Source organism: Scyliorhinus canicula, chromosome 13, assembly GCF_902713615.1.
Source record: "Scyliorhinus canicula chromosome 13, sScyCan1.1, whole genome shotgun sequence".
In the NCBI taxonomy this organism is placed as follows: domain Eukaryota; kingdom Metazoa; phylum Chordata; class Chondrichthyes; order Carcharhiniformes; family Scyliorhinidae; genus Scyliorhinus; species Scyliorhinus canicula.
Window position 1 is genome coordinate 71,936,068 of NC_052158.1, and position 23,710 is coordinate 71,959,777.

General features: G+C 42.9%; 1 protein-coding gene across 6 annotated transcripts in view; it reads left to right on the plus strand.

The window, feature by feature from the left end:
* Positions 1-23,220, plus strand: part of arhgef4 (Rho guanine nucleotide exchange factor (GEF) 4) — a 494,960-nt gene extending 471,740 nt beyond the window's left edge. For 5 of the 6 annotated variants that reach the window (XM_038817106.1, XM_038817108.1, XM_038817109.1 and 2 more), the window contains 5 exons: positions 649-780; positions 3,108-3,351; positions 8,140-8,217; positions 13,088-13,326; positions 21,897-22,071. In XM_038817106.1, the coding sequence (XP_038673034.1) occupies positions 649-780; positions 3,108-3,351; positions 8,140-8,217; positions 13,088-13,314 (681 nt within the window). In that variant the 3' untranslated portion in view covers positions 13,315-13,326; positions 21,897-22,071. Of the gene's footprint in view, positions 1-648; positions 781-3,107; positions 3,352-8,139; positions 8,218-13,087; positions 13,327-21,896 lie in introns of all 6 variants that reach the window. The other variant, XM_038817107.1, reaches the window with a different exon arrangement.
* The last annotated feature ends 490 nt before the right edge of the window (positions 23,221-23,710 follow it).

The following is a 23,710-nucleotide window of genomic DNA, read 5'->3' on the forward strand; positions in this document are numbered from 1 at the left end:
CAATCAGTTGCATAATACTCTAGGTTGAATATGGGATGTTCCTGCACCCCCTCTCCCATTACCCGAATTAGTTTTAAGGTACAGTAGCATAACAAAGTACTTATTTTCCAAGGAACAGGGGAGATTTGTGTAGCATTGCTGACACTATGTGCTTCCCAATACAACCACAAACATAGAATTCCTAAAGTGCAGAAGGAGGCTATTTGGCTCATTGAGTCTGCGCCGACCCTCTGAAAGAGCACCCTACCTAGGCCCATTCCCAAGCTCTATCCCACCCAACCTGCATATCTTGCGAAACTAAGGGACAGTTTAGTGTGGCCAATCCTAACCAGCGCATCTTTGGGCTATGGGAGGAAGTCAGAGCACCCAGATGAAAGCCACACAGACACTAGTAGAACATGCAAACTCCACACAGTCACCCAAGGCTGAAATTGAATCTGGCACTGTGAGGCAGGAGTGCGAAACACTGTTCCACTGTGCCATCCATACGATATCCATTCCAGTATGTTGAATGTAGAAGGCTGAACAGGCTAAGTAATACATCCCTTCTATTTTGATGGGTTCTCGCTTAATAACTCCTGGTTTGCAATCTGTGGTAGTCTAAGCATGTCAAGCTGTTTCACACCAGATTTCCTTTTCTTTCCTCAGGGTGAAGATGTTTTGGCCCGAAGCTCCGAGCTTATCCATTCTGGTGAATTAACAAAGGTCTCCCAGCCTCAAGCCAAGAGCAAACAGCGAATTTTTTTCCTCTTTGACCATCAGGTGGTCTTTTGCAAGAAGGTACAAGTGCCATCTGAAGCTACGGAAACCTTAACACTTTGACTTCCTTATTTATAGAGAACATCTCAGCAACTTAGAAACAATTTCTAATGAATAAAGACCAAATTCCATCTAGTTCTCCTCTCACCATCATTGTGTAAAGGGAGTCAGGCCCACCAACCTGGGAGACAGTTCCGACATAGGAAAGAGGTCTGCAGGGTGCTGTGGTGGGATAGCGAATGTTCGACCGCAGTGATTGGGCACCTGGTCCCAGTTGAAAATAAATCAGTGAACCTCTGGAGCCTGCTGAAAATGCCCATTGACATGTCACAACCTGTGGACCTCATGGCTCCATCACCTTCAGTGGGACTATTCCTGAGATATTGTACTGTCATCAGTGTTCCTGAGGTTACCTTAATGCGGTCCACAGAACCATCATCTCTAACAGTGTCGAGCATAAAGGTTTCTGTGTTATCTGTAAGAAGTCACTTGACTGTTCAGATGACTAAGAATTCTGTACTTCATGCCAACCCCTGTAAAGTTGGAATCAGAATGCTATTTAACAAAGAAAACACCTCCACTTAGAAACAACCAGTTATTCTTTGGCTGTCACCCCTAACCCCTCCATTCCTATAAGGATTGACTCAACCTAATACTTGGTGATGGCACTGACTGCTGATAGCTGATAAAGTTTGTTGCTAAATAATACTCCTCACTCCTAACACAACTCCTTGCCAACCAAAGGCCTGAAAAGGTTAGGTGGATTGGCCATGATAAATTGCCCTTAGTGTCCAAAATTGCCTTTAGTGTTGAGTGGGGTTACTGGGTTATGGGATAGGGTGGAGGTGTTGACCTTGGGTAGGGTGCTCTTTCCAAGAGCCGGTGCAGACTTAATGGGCCAAATGGCCTCCTTCTGCACTGTAAATTCTATGAAAAAATACACAAAAGGCCCTTATACCCTCCATGCCAGCCCATTCCCCTCTACCTACTGCATGTCATTCATTCCCACCCACCATCCTTTTTCTTTACACATTCAATGCCAACTCCCCAGTCTCCACCATGGATATACGTCAGGACCCATGGTGAGGGGAAGTAAAATAATGCTTTAACTATCTATTGAGGAGTTACTATACAGTATTAAAAAATGTCAATTGATAAAAATCCAATCACTGCATTTAAATTCCTTCAACCACTTAAATCCCTTTCTACAACTGTCATTTTTATTAACAGCCCCACATCAAAGACTTTATAGCCACTTGGAGTTGTCAATCAAACTGTGAAATGACACCAGACTACCCCTTCCCACATGTGATAATGATAAGTTTCAAAATCAGTTATGCAGCTCGCAAGCTTATGCCAACAGATGGGGTGAAATAGCAAACACTGATTATTTTATAATCTGCCGACAAGTTTTTTTTTATTTTAAAGGACAGGAGATTTACATGCCTTGACAGCTTGACAGTTAAAATAAGCTTGACAGTTCCACTGGGTCCAACCACTTTTTACGCATATTAATGCCTATGTTTAATAATCCAGGAGGGCAACTTGTCTCTCCCAAAAGGTGCCCCTTGACTACCCAAAAGGGTACCCTACCTCTCTAAAGAACTCTGCTAACTTTAGGCTTTGTATTTTTTTTCTTTTTTATTTAGATTACCCAATTATTTTTTCCAATTAAGGGGCAATTTAGCGTAGCCAATCCACCTACTCTGCACATTTTTTGAGTTGTGGGGGCGAAACCCACGCAGACACGGGGAGAATGTGCAAACTCCTCACGGACAGTGACCCAGAGCCGGGATTCGAACCTGGAACCTCAGCGCCATGAGGCAGCTGTGCTAACCACTAGGCCACTTTAGGCTTTCTATTGATTAGTCTAAAGTGCAGAGGTCATGTCTCAGATATCCCACTAGCCAAAATTAGAAATAAATGAAGGCAGCCTGCATTTTAACATGAGCAGCTGCCTCCATAAACCGTGGATGTGCAAATACAACCTGGTCCCTTCCAATATGCCTGGTAGCAGGCGGTAGGTTTCCTGGTCAGCCATACTCAGAAGGCAACAGCAAACAATGGCGGTATTTTGCCAAGCATAATCATGCACCAATTCAATGGAAGTCCATGGTCAGCAATGCCAATCCAGGGCATGGTGTCGGAAGGAGAGGAGGAAGTGCCATGGGACATTTTCTATGTTAGAGGTACAATATAAAATTAAATTTACTGTTGTTATTGAAGCACACAAAAGTGCACTGATGTTGTGGTAATCAGACGTGTTGGAAAAACATACTGATTCTGTAGGAGGCAAATGGATCAAAGCCTGGTAGCTTGTATAATCTGACTTGTGGCACATTTCACAGGATCTCCTGCGACGTGACATCTTGTACTACAAAAGCAGGATAGACACGGACAGCATGGAAGTGGTGGACGTAGAAGATGGGAAGGACAAGGACTTCAACATTAGTGTCAAGAATGCTTTCAAACTTCAAAACAAGTTCACAAATGAGATCCATTTGTTCTGTGCAAAAAAGACCTCCGTGAAACAGCGCTGGCTTCAAGCCTTTGAAAATGAAAGAAAACAGGTTCAACTCGACAAAGAGACCGGTAAAAGTCATAATTGTAAAACAATTTGGCAGGGTGAAGCAATATTAATGTGGCCTTTTATGTCAAAGAAATTCAGTCTTGAATATAAATTCCACACATGAGATCAGTTTCATGTAGATATAAGCTCGCAATCGCAAATTGTGTCTGGCAGTGCCCTGCCTTCATTGAGAATGTAAGATCCTGCTTGGGCCCAGTATTGTATTTCTCACATATCAGGGGCTGACATGCAGTATTCCCTGCTGCCTCACTTCTTCCGTCTCTTGGAGTTGCAATTATTAAAATTGCAACATGAAGTGGCCCTCCGCATTGTTCTGAACTTTTCAAAGTAGTTAATTGCTCAGGATGCTTTAAAATTAGGTGCAGTTCTCAGTAGAACAGATTCAAACTCTTTCATCCTTGTTACTATGGACCACATAGATGCAAGACGCAATGTTGCCAGAAACTGATTTCAGGAAGTAAATTCATGTAGATTTAAATGTTTAAATAGCACAAGGCAATATTTTTCCAAATAGGACCATGTCTACTGTTAAAACTTAGCCATAATGCTCTTATGTTCCTGCTGTGTCGCTACAGCAGCAGAAATTATGGGCAAAATGGATGGCAATGGAAGGTTCAAATTGGAATGAGAAAGCATGCAGTGGTCAGCTCCCCCCCCCCCCCCCCCCCCCCCCCCCCCTCCCCGCTCCAAAAACTAGACCTTGGCTCCTTAAAGTTTCCCTAGACCTTTTGTGCTCTTCTGCCCCTTTAAATTCTGAACCAGGTTCCCCCCCCTCGACCGAACAGGAACTCACCTCATGCAATTAATGAGGCCCAGGGGAGAAATTAGACCGGAATGATGGGAGTGATTAAGGCAATATGTGGAATCTGAACATTCAACTTAACCTCTTGAGAAATAAGTAGGGCACATCAGCCCAGAGACTCAGCATGCTTCCTCTTTTAAAAGTCAGACTTCTCTGATCAAGTATCGACATAATTTGAGATTTAAGAAAAAGTCTAGTGCTCCGCAAATCATAATGTTTCATCTTTAAAGTCTGATGACAACATAAAATTAATGAACAGCAGACAGTCTCGGGAAGTTGAACCAATACAGCTTTGAAATGACACAAATGTTGAAATGCTCAAGTTAGATATAGATCAGCCCTTTAAAATTATTCAGTCAGATTGCAGTTACAGAAAGATTTAATGAAGAAAGTAAAGAGGGAAGAGTCCAGTCTGTAGCAAAGGGAGAGGAGACAGGAAACATTTTGGTGGCTAGAACAGGAAAAAGTGACTATTAATAGACAGTACCTTCCACACCCACGACACTACTATCGAGAAAGACAAAGGCAGAAGATTCGTAGGAACACCACCATGTAGAGGCTCCTCTCCAAGTCATACACTATCCTTGCTTGGAAATATATCGCCGTTCCTTCACTATCGCTGGGTCAAATTCCTGGAATTCCCTCCCTAACAGCATTGTGGGTGTGTCTTCACCTCAGGGACTGCAGCGGTTGAAGAAGGCCGCTTCTCAAGAACAACTAGGGATGGGCAATAAATGCAGGCCTTACCAGCGACGCTCACATCCAAAAATTAAGTTTTAAAAATTCTAATGCTGGATTATAGAGTTATGTCTTTAATCCTCGCACAAGCCCAACCCCAAAATTGTTCTGGCTGACCTTAGCACAGATTGATATCCCTATTCAATAAGTTATATGGTATACCAGAAGTTGAATTACAGTTGAAATCATTAAGTCATTACAGCACAAGAGGAGGTATTTTGGACCGTCCAGCCTGTATCAGGTCAATCTGATATTGGCACCAGGATGTCCAATGCAAAAGTAACATTATAGAACAGTATCAAATACACTTTCTTGTGGGCCAGGTACACTTTTAACAAAAACGTTACTAGATTGGAGGTGCATCAATCAGCATTGTGTATACCCTACCTGGAAATATTGACATTTTTAAGTTCAAATGCTCTCAAAAATGATTAGTCATCATTTGACATCAAATGTTTCATTTTGAAATGAGTTTTGTGTGTAGTCATCAATGTTTTGCCAGGGCAGCATGGTGGCGCAGTGGGTTAGCCCTGCTGCCTCACGGCACCGAGGTCCCAGGTTCGATCCCAGCTCTGGGTCACTGTCAGTGTGGAGTTTGCACCTTCTCCCCGTGTTTGCGTGGGTTTCGCCCCCACAACCCAAAGATGTGCAGGCTAGGTGGATTGGCCACGCTAAATTGCCCCTTAATTGGAAAAAAATGAATTGGGTATTCTAAATTTGTAAAAAAAAATGTTTTGCCATCTTTAACAATCAAAGAACTAAAGGGCACTTAAAAGCATCAAGTGCGCTTGAAGCTATTCAATGTGCTCAGCTATCCAATAATCTCAGTGATCAAATGCACTCAGTAACCTGGATTAACAAATACAAGGAAATTAATTACTTAAATAATATCTGAATTTATTCACATTTTTATTTAGTCCAGTCGTTGGGCCTCAGGCCTGCCAAATTATTGGCCTCAGAGCTGCCACCAATCTCCGGCTGCCATCGAATTCATGGGCTGCCTCTGAACTCCAAGCTGCCCTCCCCCCCCCCGAGGAAATGATCCAACTATGCCCCCGCAAACTTGCTGATCTCCCCATTTCAGTACTACCCTCGTTTCCAGTGTCATTTGCTGTACCCAAACCAGGTGGAAGCTGCAGTAGGGGCGGCCTCACTTCTGGTTCCTGTCACCCTCGGCTGGAGATGCTTCAGGTGGGGTGAGGGTGGGAGGGGAGTTGTGGTAGTCACCACTGTTGTATATATATCACATATGAGGTGTAATACGGTAAGGCCCTGTACTACAGGTACGGGGGTAGATCCTTGTCTGCTGGCTCTGCCCAGTAGGCAGAGTATAAATGTGTGGGCTCACCAAGCTGCAGCCATTTCGGCAGCAGCTGCAGGAGGCTACACATCTCTGCTTAATAAAGCCTCAATTACACTCTACTCTCGTCTCGTCGTAATTGATAGTGCATCAAGGTGTTAGGGAGAGTGCGTAGAGAGGTTAGAGGAAGGGGGTGTGGGAGAGAGGCAGGAAGGGGAGTGTTAGTCAGGGGAAGTGAAGAAGGGGGTAGTGAGGGAGAGGAGAGGGGAGGGAGAGAGTGAGGGGGAGGGGAGAGAACTGCTGTAGCCTGGGGTGGTAGGATGGGGAGTATGGAGATCGAGACTGTCTTTCCCTTCGTACGATTGGAATAAAGCTTTGAAACTTGTTCTAAGTATCTTCTGGTGGTGACTGGGAAGAGAACTGCTGTTGCTTGGGGGCTATGGAGAGGGAGTAAACTGTTCCCCGGGGATGGCAGAGGAGAATATTGCTCCAGGAGCGGGAGGGTAGTGTGGGATAAAATTGCTGCATCTGGGTGTGGGGAGTGTGGGGTGCGGGAGGACTGGCAGGGTTGTGCTTCTCTAATTATGAATTATGAAGGAAAACATTAATCTAGTTTACTAAAACATATGTTAAAACTGTTATTAAAGTTAGCTGGGTTTTAGGATGTTTGAAGCCATTGAAATTCAGAAATAAGGAAAATAAACTCGAGAATCATTTTTGGTGTCCAAAAGCGTAAAGTAAGTGATGATCCTAATCAGAAATCTTTGAGCACAGTGCTTTGGGGAAATTGTTGACATTGATATATTTGCAAATGATAGCTAAATGACTGTTTTCTAGCGTAATTAATATCAAATGAGTGCAATTGAATGCTGTTAGAGGTGTTGTGGGACAATTCAATCGACACCAGAAGAGACTCAGACACAGGTTGCTAAGCTTTATTCCAATCATACAAGGAGAGAGACATCTTAGGCAATCCAAGCCTGATTCGAAAAATTTACATCAAAGTCACTTTCTATCTACAGTTAGTCATGTACACATACCATTATCCACTTCTAATCGTGTCACTCATGGTCATGTGCGAAGCATATGTCTTAGACTCTAGTTACTTGGTTCCCTTGAGTATCTGCATTTGGCATTGTTCACACAAATGGAGGCCCACATATCTTGCAAGCCATGACCTTGTGCTCCTGTATCCTGTAGTTTGTTTGTCTCTCTTCTTCTGTTGACTAGGTTTCCAATGAACAGAATCATAGAGAGCAGCAGTATAACTTGGTATTAGCAGTTTTCATAGAATCTCTACAGTGCATAAGGAGGCCATTCAGCCAATCAAGTCTGCACCAACCCTTGGAGACAGTACACTACTTAGGCCCACACCCCGATACTATCCCCTTAATCCAGTAACCCCACCGAGCCTTTTTGGACACTACGGGATAATTTAGCATGGCCAATCCACCTAACCTGCACATCTTTGGACTGTGGTAGGAAACCGGAGAACCCAGAGGAAACCCATGCTGACATGGAGAGAAAGTGCAAACTCCACGTACACAGTCACCGAGGCCGGAATTGAACCTGGGTCCCCGGTCTAAAGTGGACACAGTAGTGCCTAGCATCTAAAATTCCTAAATGTAAATGTTTCCACAAGTGAGGTCAGCCATGAACTACTGAGATTCCCTCCAATTATCCCCTGCAGAGTTGCCACACTCAATCACAGATGAACCATTCTCCAATCTGTTACTCGCCCACTAACGGAAAAATACAACCAATTCAGAAACCCTTCTTAATATAATTATTTGGGTGGTAACAAACTTCTCTGTGCCATTCATGATAAGCCAATTTTTCTCCAGATTTAACACTCAGATGCCTATTTCACAATCTTACTCCATTATTGTTGAAAGGGACATGTTTGATCTTAAAACGGTGCTCATCCATAATATTGTGTTCTTTCTCAAGGCTTTGCTATCACAGAAGTTCAAAAGAAGCAGGCAATGATGAATGCAAAGAAATCACACCCGACTGGGAAGCCTAAAGGTGATTTTTCTACTTTAATAAAATATCACTGATCAGTCAAGCATGAAACAGGCATTGCAATTTCCATTGCTGGTTCTAGAAATTCATCATCAATGTCATATATTTACATTAACATTTTAATGAGAAAACTTCTCTGGATCAGATCTGAAACATTTTGTTGAGAAAAAAATTGAAGCGCAAATAAATTTATTTGTGAGTTAGGGAAGATCCACAAGATTATTTGACACGTCAGAGGAGATTGACAAGTGATGCCAATTTGTGACTTCCCAATGAGAAATGAAGCGAATCAACTTGGCAACTATTTGTCCCTCCTTGGGTGATGGGTTAAAGGGAGAGTGCTGACAAAAGTCTGAAAATTGGGTAAAGTACCGATTTCGGGAATGCTGAAAAACACTGATCGAGCAAGAGAGAGTGGGGAAAAATCAATAAAAATATGGATGAAGCAAAATGGGGCAAAGTGCAGATTAAAAAGCTGCACAAGTTATGTATCCCGAAAAGCAAATTTATCGAATGGTCATGTAGCACGGTGATAGCACATTTGCTGTTGAATCAGAATTTGCAGCTTCAATTCCCACTCTAGTGATTTGAGCACAAATGTTAGTCTAGCACTCCAGTGCAGTACGGAAGACATGTGGCACTTGTTCAAAGATCCATATTTTGATGAAGATTTTGATCTGAGGCACCATCTGCTTTATTAGGTAGATGCAAGCGATCCCATGGCACTGTTTCGAAGAAAAAATGGGGAATTCCCCTAATGGCCAAACACTATTTATTCCTGAAGCAGGGTGACTAAAATGATCTGGGTAATAGTCTCACTGATGTTTGTTAAATCTTGTGTGGTAATTGGCTTCCCTACTTCCCACATTGCTTATGTGCTTATGACTGATGTCAATCAGATGCATAATACGACTGAGAATCAGGCTGAAAGGAGAAAGTTCAGAGGGGAATTGAAGAAGCAAATACGAAAAGCAAAGAGAGAGTATGTGAAGAGACTGGCAGCTAACATATAAGAGAATTTAAAGTCTTTCATAGGCATTCATTCAAATAGTGAAAAGACGGCAAAAGTTGGAATGGGGCCACGTAGGGACAAAAAAGGTCTACGCATTGATGGAAGGGACATAGCTGAGGTATTAAACGAGTACTTTGAATCCACCTTTACCAAAGATGATGCTGTGCATGTCATGGTGAAAGAGGAAGTCATTCAGACATTTTGAAGAGTTTCAAATTGATAAGGAGAAGGAATTTGACAAGCTGTCAGTACTTAAAGTTGACAAGACAGGATGAGATTCATCCAAGGAAGGATACTTCAAGAAGCGAATGGAAATCATTTTCCAATCTTTCTTCGACTCAAGGATGGTGCCAGAGGACTATAGAATCGAAAATGTTACACCCTTGTTCAAAATAAGTATGCAAAGGTAAACACAGCAACTAGAGATTAGTCAGTTTAGTAGTGGAGGAGCTTCAAGAAATTTAAATTTGAGACAAAATGAACATCACTTTGGCAAATGTGAATTAATGAAGGAAAGTCAACATGGATTTTTTAAGGGTAAATCATGTTTGAAAAACTTTCTGGAGGTTATTGATGAGGTAACAAAGAAAGTTGATGAGCCATGGTGTTGATGTGTGTACGGGCTTCCAAAAGGCAGTTGATAAAGTACTGCAAACAGACTAGTAAGCAAAGTTAGAGCTCATGGAATAAAAAGAAAGTAGCAACATTGATATGAAATTCGTCGTGTGACAGGAAAAACAGAATAGTGGTTAATGATTGTCCTTCTGATGGGAGAAATCTTTATAGTGGGGTTCCTAGGCATTGGTGTTAAGATCCCTGCTCTTCCTGCTATATATTAATGATCCAGACAAGACACAGTTTCAAAATTTGGAAGGATTGTGAAATGTGAGGAAGACAGTGATAGATTTCAAAAGAGCATAGATAGGCTGGTGGAATTGGCGGTCAGAGGAATGGGCAGTCAGTGGAATGGGGAGTCAGTGGCAGATTAAACTTAATGCAGAGAAGTGTGAAGAGATTTATTTTGGTAGGAAGAATGTAGTGTGACATTATATAATAAAGTGGACAGTTCCAAAAGGAATGTAGGAGCACAGGGACTTGGGTGTATATGATCATAAATCATTGAAGGCGGCAAGACAGGTTGAGAGAATGGTTAATAAAGCATATGGCATCATGGGCTTTATCAGTAGGGATTTGGAGTACAAAATCTGTGCAAAATACTGGTTCAGCCTCAAGTGAAATATTGCATCCTGCTCTGGTCTGGTCAACACACTTTATGAGGGCAATAGACAGGATGCAGCAAATATTCACGAGAATGGTTCCAGGCGTGCGGAACTAGAGTTATACAGATAGATTGTAGACGTTGGAACGGTTCTCCTTGGAGAAGAGAAGGCTGTGAGGAGATTTGATAAAGTTATTCACATTTTTGAGAGGTCTGGACAGAATAGAGAGGGAGAAACTATTCCATTGGTGGAATCGAGGACCAGAGGGCAAGATTTGATGTACCTGGCAAAAGAAGCAATATATCTTGAGGAAAAGGTTTTTCACACAGCGATATGCACTACCTGATATTGTGGGGGAGGCCGATTCAATCGAGGCATTAAAGAGAAAATTGGATTATTAACTGAAAATAAAGAATGTACAGGATTATGCGGAGGAGCGGGAGAATGGTTCTAGGTTGTGCCTTCGGAGAGTCCAAACAGAATGGCCTCCTTCTATGATTCGACAGTGACTATAATTCAAAACATATTTCATTGGTGCTAAAACGCTTAGTGATGTCCAGCAGTTGAGAAAATCTCCATATAAATGTGAAGCCTTTCCTTCTTGATAGCACCAAAGGGCAGCAAATGTCAATATATAAATTTTAAAAATAAGCACCTTTAATGGGAGCATTTCATGCAGTTCATATCAAGACATTTTGAGCTTTCTAAACCAGTGAACTCTTTCTTCAATAGATCATTGCTCAAAATGAGCCTGAACCCAATTAGCTACAATACCCATTTTCTATCATTGTGTATGTTGGTAGCATACCGAATGAATAATGTGTGGGAAAGAATAAGTGGCCAGTATGCCACTATTCCAGCTGCAGTATGATGGCTGGGATAGTTGTCTCAGTCACATCTGTTTTTCCATTACTCTTCTGTGAATGTCACGAACATTGGCCCCCATTTTGCTACCGAGGATATCCAAATTTGTAAAATCTCAGGCATTATCGTCCCCTCATTTTCAGGTTCTTCTGGAAAGAATTCTGTCCAAACTTTCATTTGACTTGAGCTTGCTGAGTGTACTAGTGGTACAATTCATTCAACTGAAACTTTGCAGCAGTGCAAATGTCACTAGACTAGTAATCCAGAAGACCAGGCTAATGGTCTGAAGGCTCTTGAAACATGGGTTCAAATCCCACCATGGCTGTTGGAACTCTTATTTCACTTAATAAAATCTGGAATTGAAAGCTGGTCTCTGTAATGTTGACCATTATACTATTATCAATTGTTGTAAAAACCCATTTGGTTTATTAATGCCCTTCAGGAAAGGAAATCTACCGTTGTTATTTGGTCTGGCCTACATGTGACTCCAGATCCACAACACTGTGCTTGACTCTTTATTGTCCTTTGTAATGACTTAGCAAGCCACTCAATTCAAGGGTAGTGGGAATTGACAAAAAGTGCTGGTTTTGCTAGTGATGCCCACATCCCATCAAAGAATAATTTTTTAAAAATTGCTTTTATTAACTTATGTAATGTACTATAGAGTAACGCAGCAGCAATTAACAGTCGTGCAGTTATACTTCTGCTTCTGGTCAATTCCTTGAATCTAAACTATTCACAAAGGACTGACTTACTGCCTGGGGAAGGATACAACAGCTTGTAGTCAATTCAAACAAATTAAATCATATCTAATATTCGACATAAGTTAAAAATGTATGCATTTTATTATCCTAAATTATATCAAAGTGAATGATTGTTGTCAGGTGACTAATGCTGGGTAAACCAATGACAAACATAGAACATGTTTTAAAATATATAATAATATAATAATCGTTATTGTCACAAGTAGGCTTACATTAACACTGCAATGAAGTTACTGTGAAAAGCCCCTGGACGCCACATTCCGGCGCCTGTTCGGGTACACAGAGGGAAAATTCAGAATGTCCAGATTACCTCACAGCACATCTTTCAGGACTTGTGGGAGAAAACCGGAGCACCCGGAGGAAACCCATGCAGACACGGGGAGGACATGCAGACTCCGCACAGACAGTGACCCAACCTAGGACCCTGGAACTGTGAAGCAACAGTGCTATCCACTTTAAAACCGTATTTTCCTTTATTTTGTCCCACCATCAATTAATGTAAATATATAGACAGCTCCTCAGCTGAGCAGTGAAAATGAAAATCGAAGCTCATGATACAACCTTCAGATAATTTCATTGCATTTGGCTGTTCATTGCTGTTGTCCTATATTTCTAATTGGGCAGGGTGTATGCTCCACTGTAGCAGTTTAGTTGCAGATGGTGTCATCTGTAATCGCGCCTTAAATTTCAGGTAAGTGACTCAAATGGACAAATGGCATCCAGCTATATTAGAGACAGTGTATTAATATTCCCTGTAAAATAGGGGCTCCATTTTCATTTGAAATGTGATGTATGCTTAATATGTTCACTTTTACACAATGCATATTTAGTTTAGTTTGTTTTTAAATGCTAGCGGATACTCCTTTACCATTCTTTCATCTTGTCTTATTTCGTGCACTTCAAAAAAGAATGTTGCCGAGCATGACTGTAACTTTATTTGTGTGTTCTGTCTCTTGTTTTTCCTTCCTTCCTTTCTTTCACTCGTTCTTTTCTATCCCCGTTTCTTGAACAAGATCTCAAGCAGCTGCTGAATGTGACATCATCTCTGTCTCAGTCCACCACATGTCTGCACGAACCTTCTCCCCAGCATCCAAAACCCCCACCAGCAACCAAACTCCTCGAGACCCCACGGATGTCGCAGGCTCGTCTTCTGCTGCAGAAAGGGGGGGATGTGACTCCCAGCATTTTACGTAGGGCTATGTCCTGGATGTCCACTCACAGCCGAGACCTGTTTCAGTAATGCCAGATTAAGGTGATCAGCCTATTGCCCTTTGACTCTAGCTAGCATAACCAGTACGAGCTTGTAGTTGCTTGAGAGGTGATAATCCAGTGAAATCTGGCCTTCTGGTCACCTTGACTTTATCTCATTGCTCATACATAGCTTTACTGATAACCAAGCAGATTCGATAAATAATTTGAGTAGGTCATTCACCAATCAAATCCTCTGCTCAATATTTGCAAATAAGGTAAATGTGATCTCATCTAGATTTATCTATATGGAAGTTTCAAGGTTTTCATCGTAGACCAAACATTGCACGTGACAATCAAAGATTGATACAGCACAGAAAGAGGATATTCAGCCCATCATCCATGTGCCAGCTCTTTGAAATTAGTCCCACCTTCCTACGATTCCTCCGCTATCCTGTAAATTTATCCTTTCTGAGTATGCATTCAATTCCCTTGCAAAGGTTATTGGCAAACCAGCTTCCACCAACCTTGTAGGGAATGCATTCCTAGTGACGTTGGATAAAACATTCTTAAAAAAAACTTATCCAACCTTAAGTCACTTAGAGACTGAGAACCAAAGACAGCCCTTTATTTGCAGTCTTTTCTGATCTTGAGATGACATACCTTCTGCCCAAAGAGTCCACAGAGCTTTGAAAGTGGTGGACGAGACCCAGATTTGGAATTCCAGCCCCAATTTCCGGCAGACTAAATTTTTGCCAGTAGCGGAATAGGGGCAGGGCACAGTTCCTTCAGTGCTGAGTTCAAGCTGATCCCCTTTTCATTTTAGCAAGCGCCTTATTCCCATGGTATGGGAGTCATACCTTGAGGTAGGAGGTGTATGAAGGATCGACAAAGTCTGTAGAACTCTCAAGCCGTGATGTTATTTAAGTCCCCAAAAAACTGTTTGCCCAAGTTGTTAAGCCATTGAAATCCAGTCCTATAAAAAAATAAAGAACAGCCTATCTCTGTCAGTGTTAGAAAATCTATTCTATTAGTTACAATAGTTGTTTGATGTTATCCCAAGGGCTATCATTGAAATTTATTAATGCTTGGCTGCTTTCCATAATCTACAATTATCCCAGCAAGGTGGTTGTCAATTCACAGTCTGCTTGACAGCTCAAAATGATTCTTAAAATATTAACTGTCCTTGGTGTAGAGTTACAAGCATACAAGTGTGTTTGTTTTTATGAGGGATAAGATACTTCAGGGTATTTTGAATGGACTTTCATGAATGGGCGTGCTTTACTATAATAAAGTTTTGAATAGATATTTTGACCTGTATGTTATTTAATCTCAACATGTCTCTTGAAGTCTGCCCCTGGTGGATATTGGTTGAGTTGGCATGCAGGGTGTAAAGGTAAAGGGTGGTGGGGGGGGGGGAATGAGTTGGCAGTGAATTAACATAGAGGCTACTAAATGGTCATTGTGCTGTGTAGGGTACATAGGTTGACATGGAGGGCATTGGGAGTAGGTTGGGGGGATGATGGTGTATGAGTGGTGAGGTCATAATATTTAACAATGAGGACAAAGCCCCAGAGAACTGAGCAGCCCATCTTGGCACATCTTTAGCCCCTTCAGCTGCTTGTGATCTATATCGGAGAGAAAACGGAGTTGTTTTCCTGGGGTGGGTTTGGTGAGCTTGAAGATTTTCCAATGCACGTTATCTAACTCAGGAGTGAAAATCAGGTAGTCAAGTGAAGTTAAATAGCTTCCAATCTAGAAACACTTCCAACAACAAACAATAATTGATCCCAAAATAATCTCACAGCCAATGGGGAGTAACTGAGTGGTTACCTTCTAAGTAGGTTAGCAGCTGAACATGACATTCAAATGTCAAATCCAAAAATTCCCATGAGTGATGAAGAATAAATCCATTTATTAAACAAAGAAAGTCTCCCACAGTGAAACAGTTTGTGGTCAGAGCTTTTTAGTTAATCCCCGACTGGTGCAGGCTGTCACTACAGTAATGGAGAAGTCAATTTTACTGTAACTCTATAACTGAAGTCCTACATGAATCGATTTCTGGTTAATTTAATAACCGCATGGGAAGCTGTTCTGCCTGGCATGTGCAGCAAAATAATGAATTTGTGCCTTAAGAAAGGATTTCTTATTTTATTACATATCCTCTACAGAGGAAATTTCCTGGTTATTGTTATTACCATATTACTCATTAATCCCAGATTCATCTCCAAGCTGCCTGAACAAAGTTCACAGTGCTTTCCCATCATCCCTTTTCACCCTCCACCCCTCCCCCCACCCCATCTTCTCACAGACTTGTTAGGATCTCAGTCGCATGAGGGCACTTGTGCATATCATTGATGCGACCCATTAATTATACCTTTTGGGAGTTGACTTTAAGCAGTCACATGTTATCAGAGCCACTCTTTGTTTGATTTTAGAATAAGAAATGAGAGCCACTCATTTCTTATTATAAAAGTTCTTTCTGGGGTGCCGCCTAAAGTCATTTAAAATAATTCATACTCATTTTTGGGTCAGGGATAGAACATAGAACAGTACAGCACAGAACAGGCCCTTCGGCCCTCAATGTTGTGCCGAGCCATGATCACCCTACTCAAACCCACGTATCCACCCTATACCCGTAACCCAACAACCCCCCCTTAACCTTACTTTTATTAGGACACTACGGGCAATTTAGCATGGCCAATCCACCTAACCCGCACATCTTTGGACTGTGGGAGGAAACCGGAGAACCCGGAGGAAACCCACGCACACAGGGGGAGGACGTGCAGACTCCACACAGACAGTGACCCAGCCGGGAATCGAACCTGGGACCCTGGAGCTGTGAAGCATTTATGCTAACCACCATGCTACCCTGCTGCCCCATGTTGCTGGCAAGGCTGGCATTTATTTTCCGTTCCTGGGTGCCCTGAGAAGGTGGTGATGCAATTGAATAGGAATCTGGCAAATCACTTCAGGTTAAGGATTGTATTTTATGGAGGATTAGAGGGTCTTGCCTGCTTGCTAGAGAACCAGCAAGCGACCAGTCTTCCCTCCTCCAGGATAGCCTTTACTCGTATTAAGTGCCACTCAGGTACTTAGGTAGCCAGCAGCAGGCCTTTCTCAAGATCATGGACTCCAAGGGGTGGAGGTTCTGCTCACCAAGAGTTGCTGAAAAATCAGAGGCCAGCCGTTTTTTGAAAGCAGGGCCACTGGAGAGGTTGTGGTTGCTAGTGGAACAGCAACCAAAGGACGAGGATTATGGATCAACCTAGGCCACGGGTAAATAGGTTGGGAGGGATTTTGCAGGGTGTGAGTCCCTGGTAGAGGGATGTAGAGGGGTTGGTAACATGGGCAAGGAGGGGTGTGGCTCTCATGAGCACGCCACTTTCCTTTCCCAGTGTCATGTCCCTCAATGAGGCACTGGGTGTCTTTAAACAAGGGACCCTTCTCCACTCCCCAAGATAAAGCAAGCTGGTCGCACAGTTTCATATGGTATGCACACTGCATGTCAACAGGTCTGCCCTCTGCTAGGTTAACATCAGCAGTGGCATGATGACACCTTGACATAATCATTAATTACCCACATAAAGGCCTCAATTCATAGCAGGGGCGAGAATTCTGACTACAGGTTTTCCCACTCCAACTTTGTTCTGGTAGAGGGGTTCAGATGTGCCACCATCTCTCTTAATTAAACATCCTTCCTGCCTCCAGCTACACCACAAGAAAGGCTATAAGATTCTACCCAAAGAATCAACCAAGTTGTTGCTGGCTGGAGTCACTTGTAGTCCTACCTGAGTAAAGATGGCAAGGTTCCTTCCTTTAAGGAAACTCACAAATCAGTTGGGTTTTCCAACAATCCAGCATTTTTATCGATAAAATGAATTAAATTATCAAACTGCTATGGTGGGTTTTAAACTCACCTTCACGTGGTTACCAGTCTGGTAACATTACCACAGTGACACTGTACACATCTGATCATAGTCACCCAACTAGGAGCATCTTATAATTGCTATTCAATTCATTGTCAGTGCTTAATAATTCATTAATTTATAAATGGAAGAAAAATGTTGGATTGTATTAATATATTGAAGATAAAAATTGCATTGGCCAGTCAATACACTAAAAGCTGTGGAACAACCTTCAGTTATCTTGCTCCATTTTCTTTAAGATGCTCAGTTATCACTCTGACTTGCTATACCGTCCTCACCATCAACAGCCTCCTTTTCCTTAACTACGTCTTTTCTACCTCAGCTGACTTCTCTCTTTCTCCTGCTCAAATCTGTCAGTAACATTAGACTATCTTGGTATAGTTGCTGAGTTGGGCGGCATGTGGCACAGTGGTTAGCACTGGGACTGCAGCGCTGAGGACCGGTGTTCGAATCCCGGCCCTGGGTCACTGTTGGTGTGGAGTATGCACATTCTCCCCGTGTCTGTGTGGGTTTCACCCACGCAACACAAAGATGTGCTGCTTAGATGGATTGGCCATGCTAGATTGCCTCTTCATTGGAAAAATAAAAATAATTGACTACTCTAAATTTATTTTTTAAAAGTTGCTGAGTTAAAACACTGTACACATTATTGTACACATCGGGGCCGGTTTAGCTCAGTGGGCTCGACAGCTGGTTTCTTAGGTAGAATGAGGCCAGCAGCACAGGTTCAATTCCTGTACTGGCTGAGATTATTCATGAAGTCCCCATCTTCTCAACCTTGCCCCTTGCCTGAGGTGTGGCAATCCTCAGGTTAAACCAACATCAGTCTGCTCTCTGCCTCAAAGGGACTATGGTGACCTTACATATTGTAACTAAAGATGGAAGAGGAAGACATTGCAATGTAACATGGTGCTTGGCTTTATAGGCACTTGATCTGCTGTACCTTTTTGTACTGGTTCAGGTACATTCCTTTCAAAGGCAGCTAGCTTCTGTTCTATGGCCTTTTGGCATTGACTGCACGAAGCCCAGGATCTGAAGCACACAACTGATAATAAAGTAATCGGCTTTCCCCTTTAAAGCCAATGCTCAAATGTTATGACTGGGGAAGAGGTATAAATAATCAGATCAAGCCGCAGGTAACTTTATACATTCCAGACATTAACCCAAGTGCAAATAGTTACTTGTGAATTTCCGGTTTCAGGTCAATGGTTGGCATTCTCTTAAAGTCTGGACTACAGGACTGTGTGCTATACATATAAAACAATCATCCTCATATAATATGCACTTCCTGAACGCCAAATTCTCCATCCTCACTAGCAGTGGAAGTGGAGACTGACTTGTAGCGGAGAATCCCAGCCCCTCTCTCACTGGCCGAAATTCTCCAGTCGTTGCAATTGACTTTTCCCAATGGCAGCACACCTTTTCCAGCAGGTTTCCCGGCAGAGTGGGGTGACTACAATTGGAAATCCCATTGACAAGTGGCAGGAGTATAGAATTCCACCATCAGCGAATGCCGTGCCGCCGAGAAACCCGTGGCTGGCAGATCGGGGAGGCCCGCCCATGATTTGCCATTTTGATGGAGAGCAGCCTTTTTCCTGAACATTTGCCAATCGTGCTACAATTGAAGGCTAACACCAATAGTTGGTGCGATGGTGCAGGTCACCTCAATCACGGCCCCTTCTCCTGGGTCTCTGTCAATAAAATGACATATGTTTTTCATGCATAAAACAAATCTTGAGCACCTGGAATTTTTTTCATAAACCTCTGAACCCAACATTTCCCCCTCACTCAGACCCCTTTAAGCTATTGAATTTCCACAATCAAAACAAATTAAACTGTTTAATTAATCTAAATTGGTAACTGATGATGCAGCAAAGCCCAGCATTTGAATCATTGATTTCATTTACCAGTGGAACAGCCACAGTGATGTGCAGACAATCCAACCTTGATGTTCAAACTTCCTGAAAAATCTGAATTGGAGCACTTATTTTGTGCAAACTTATGCTGCTCCATTTTCACTTCTCCTTTTACACTGCTCCTTGTCATTCAGGATTGCAAACAGCTATCGGTTAGCCAAGCTTGAACTTAAGAAGTCACCATCATAATGTGTTTCCTTGCAGGAACATGGTTCGTTGTTCCTTCAGTTTAAAGAATCCACTTACATGCGTTCAGGCTAATTGAACTACTTCACATTTCGTGCACCAAAATACTTTTTGTTGGCTTTCATATGATACACATTGTCTGAACATCACAAACAACCACTATCCTACATATTGTAGAATGGAGATGAAGGTATATATGGAATCATGTAGAACTTCTTCAAGTGTGTCTTTGCAGTCTATTCTATCTATTGCTGTGACAACGATCTTGGGGGCGATTCTCCGATATGGAGGCCAAGCGTTTGCGCCGTCGCACTTCACGACGACGCGAACAGGCACGGCACGACCTATTCTGGCCCCCACAGGGGGCCAGCACGGCGCTGGAGCAGTTCACGCCGCTCCAGCCTCCGTACGCAGCGCCCCCAACCTGCGCAAGCGCAGGGGACTTCTTCCGCGCGCTGGCCCCGACCCAACATTGGGTCGGTGTTCAGGGGCCGGCCGCGCCAGGAAGTAGGTCCGGTGGGGGGGGGGGGGGGGGGGGGGGGGGGAAGGGGAGAGGCCGGCCCCACCGATTGGTGGGCCCCAATCCCCCCCACAGCCCCCCCCCCCCCCCCCGCGAGCGTTCTCACAGAGTTACTGCCGGCAGCGACCAGGGGTGAACGCCGCCGGCGGGACTCTGTCATGTCGGAGTGGCCACTTGGCCCATCGGGCCGGAGAATTGGTGGCCCCGCCGATTCCAGTGGCCGGCAACGCGCTGGCGCAAATGGCGCAGATTCTCCGCACCTCGGAGAATCGCGCGCTGGCGCAGTTGTTCCAATTCTCTGGCGCGGGGCTCGGAGAATCGCCCCCCTTAACTGAACATGACATTATTTTGTTAGAAGCAATAAAACTGTAGTGTATGGACTTTAGATTTTCAGATAATATGTTATCTAACAGATAACAAACATCTATTGTGCACTCCACTACTTTAAAAAGTAGCAGTAGATCTAAAACCATTTATAAATTAATTTCATTTCATGTCAGTCGATTAATTTTTAAATATACAATCGTTACATTAACTTTGTCATACCCAGGGGATAAAGGTTGATCATCTGCTTATCTATGTTGCCTTCCACTGTTTAGAAACATTCATAGTCACAGCACTAAAGGTAATTCTTTGCCAGCCTGCATCTTTCTGAGCTATTCCCATATTGATAGTCCCAATCCCCGATGTCCAGTTTGGCTCAGTTGGCTGGATAGTTGGTTGGTGATGCAGAGCCAACAGCGCACCCGTACCAGTTGAGGTTATTCATGAAGGTCTTCCCTTCTTAACCTTGCTCCTCACCTGAGGTATGGTGATCCTCAAGTTAAATCCCCACCAATCAACTCTCCACTCCCTTCAAAGGGGTAAGCAGCCTATGGTCCTCTGGGACCATCTACTACTGAGGGTGGTCTGCTACAATTGGCATGGAATGCCTCCCTTTGTGTGCATGCCTGTGCAAGTGAAATACCTCAACAGTTTTCTTCAACATTTCAAAGTGACCTACTATGGCTGTCAGTTGAGTTAGTTGAACTTCAGTCAATTACATTGATGCTCGGAATTTAAATGCACACACTCACTGTGGGTATCCAGTGCATTGCCACTACTGTTATCTAGCAGAAGTATGTAAAAGGTACTTGTTGATCTTGATAGAGCCAGTGCAGTTGGAGTTCCAGGATCAATCTGGGACATACCATTGTAACCTCTAGGAAAGACCAAAGAGGCTGAGACTCCTTTCTCTCAAAAAGAGAATGCTGAGAGGAAATATGCCATCAATATTTTTCTGGAGAGAACTTGTGATTTTTTTAAGTATGCAGTCCTTTTCCATTTTTTTTATATGGCCACGCATTTATGTTATCTTAAAGGGGCCACCTTATACGGAATGTTTGGGTGTTTGCAAAGGAACTCGGCAGCTTCGAAGAACATTGCTGAGGTGTCACGTAATAGAGGTCTTTAAGGTGGATGGAAAGGAGATTTTTACACTTTTGGAAGAATCTAAAACTAGGGCTCACCAACATAAATAAATTCAATAAGGAAATCAGGACTAATGTCTTTACCAGAGTGTGGTTAGAAGGTGAGGCTCACTTGCACATGGTGTAGATGAGGTGAATAACATTGAGACATTTAAGGGAAAGCTAGATAGATACACAAGGAGGCAAGGGAATGTAGGGTATGCCAATAGAGTTAGATGATGGAGGTTTTTGTGGAGCTTTAACACCCACATAGACTGTTGGGCTAAAAAACCTTTTTCCGTGCTGTCAATTCTTATCGAAAACAAATTCTAGTTCTTTGCAATCTATACAAATCTGGCAACAGATCTTAGGATGTGGTTGCTTTGGAGACAACATCCATTAAATTCCCAATGTCAAAGAAATGTTAGACATTATATTAGTTTCTTTATTTAAGAGAATGACAACTAAGTTTGACCAAGAATAATGTAAAACAGGTCAGCTGCAGTCATGAACCATTTTCAACCTTGGGCCAACAACAGTTAAAGACATAAGATGGAATCAGTTCATACTTGAATTGAGGCTTGGAAATCCTCCTCTGTGTAAATTCTAACGGCTGGTTCTCTTCCTTGTCTCAGCTGTCACCAGGCCGTATTATGACTTTCTGACATTACGGCAGAAACATCCAATGATGCCCTCGACCATCCCCCAACAACAGGTCTACATGCTGGCTGAGCCCAAACGCAAACCATCCAATTTCTGGCAGAACATCGGGAGACTGACACCATTCAAGAAGTGAAGGGACAGCTTAGTGAGCACGACTAAATAAATGCCTGTCCAAGGGAGCACTTTAGCGACCAGTTGCAATCAGAAAGAACGCGTGCTCTGTGTGTGCGTGTGTTGGTGCACCAACACACTGTATGTGCTACTACACGACGGCAATCTCCTCACTGGGAGGAGATGGCACATCCTGCGTCCAGTAACCTTTACGGCCAGAGCACACCGCCCAAACCTCACCATCAGCAGCGCCAGGAGAAGGGATGCGGAAATATACATTATTCACATCGATAACTACAGTCAAGTTCAATGTTCTCTCTGAATCCCACAAAAACAAAGATCTTTGGTTTCCACTTCCATTGGAAAGCATCGTGAGTTTTTAGAGGGGAGCTGCATCCTGTTGCTCCAAGGAGACTAGATTTTTATTGAGCGGTTCGGTGTATTTGTAAAACTGCAGGCATCAGGAAACAACAAAACTACTGTAAACAATGACGTTTCCAGAGGCTCCTCGATTGTAGCAATTTGGCCTTCCTCTGTGTTTTCACTGGAGTATGTGTGTGCCTACGTGCAAGGGATGCAAACTATTTAAAACAGCAGGCGAACTTTGCATCGTGCTATTCAACCCCCCCCTTTTTTGCCAATCTTTTAGTGAAGAAAATGCCAAATTGACTGTGCAAAACTAAAATAGTTAGGGTTCCTAAGTTGCAAACAGTTGCTGGGCGACAGTCCGAGTTGGTGCCAGCAATGGCGAAATAGAAACAACGCCTACACATGGGTCTACAATCGTTCCTTTCATCTCGGGTACCCAGGTTTTAACCCATTGTAGGTGGGTGGGGTGGAGATCGCTCCCCTCTTACAGCCACACCGGGTTCCTGAGCAAAACTAGGTCACACAGTGAAGTCAGCATTGCACTCATATTTGGCACTGAAATGATGACAGCGTGTGGTCACCTCCTCGAACATTTACAGTATTACCTTTATCACAAGATGAAAAACAAGTTTGAATTTAATCAGTGTATAGGAGGAGAGAGTGACACGCCAAATTGTCACGTGCTAATGTTTATAAATGAGTTGTGTAAATATTAACAAAATGATTTATTTATGTATTTTGAATGTATTGTATTTGCTATTTGGCTTCTCCACATTCTTTCCGGTAAAAAAAATGCCTTATTAAGGAATGCACTTACCCAATTGCTTGTTTATTTTCCCCTGGTGCGGAAGCGATTTTACTTCAGGATAATTCATTTATTTTTTTTCTCCCAAGAAAACATTTAAAGGGTGTTTTTGAGAAACGAAATGATTGTAGTCATTTGTTTGGAGTGGCGCTAAGATTGGATGAGAGTTCCCACAGTTTATTGTCCTTTGTAGCGAGATTTCAGAGCCGAGGAGGACAACTTCCTGTGGAGAAACATTGGTTTATTGGACAAATTTATCAACTCAAATGCTGTAAATTTGAAGAGCAAGTGAACACAATGGAATGCACTCGGGTCTATTGAGCGCAGGACAATGAAAGCAGCAGTTGACCACAAGGCGCGGTTCCAATGTCACCAGGATTTTCATTCAGATGCAAACCCCAACACACAGAGGACCGGGAATAACACAACGGAATAATTGTTCAGCCACTTCAATTAAAAATATAGACATGGCAGCCAGCAATCTGTAGCTGAAATGCATTG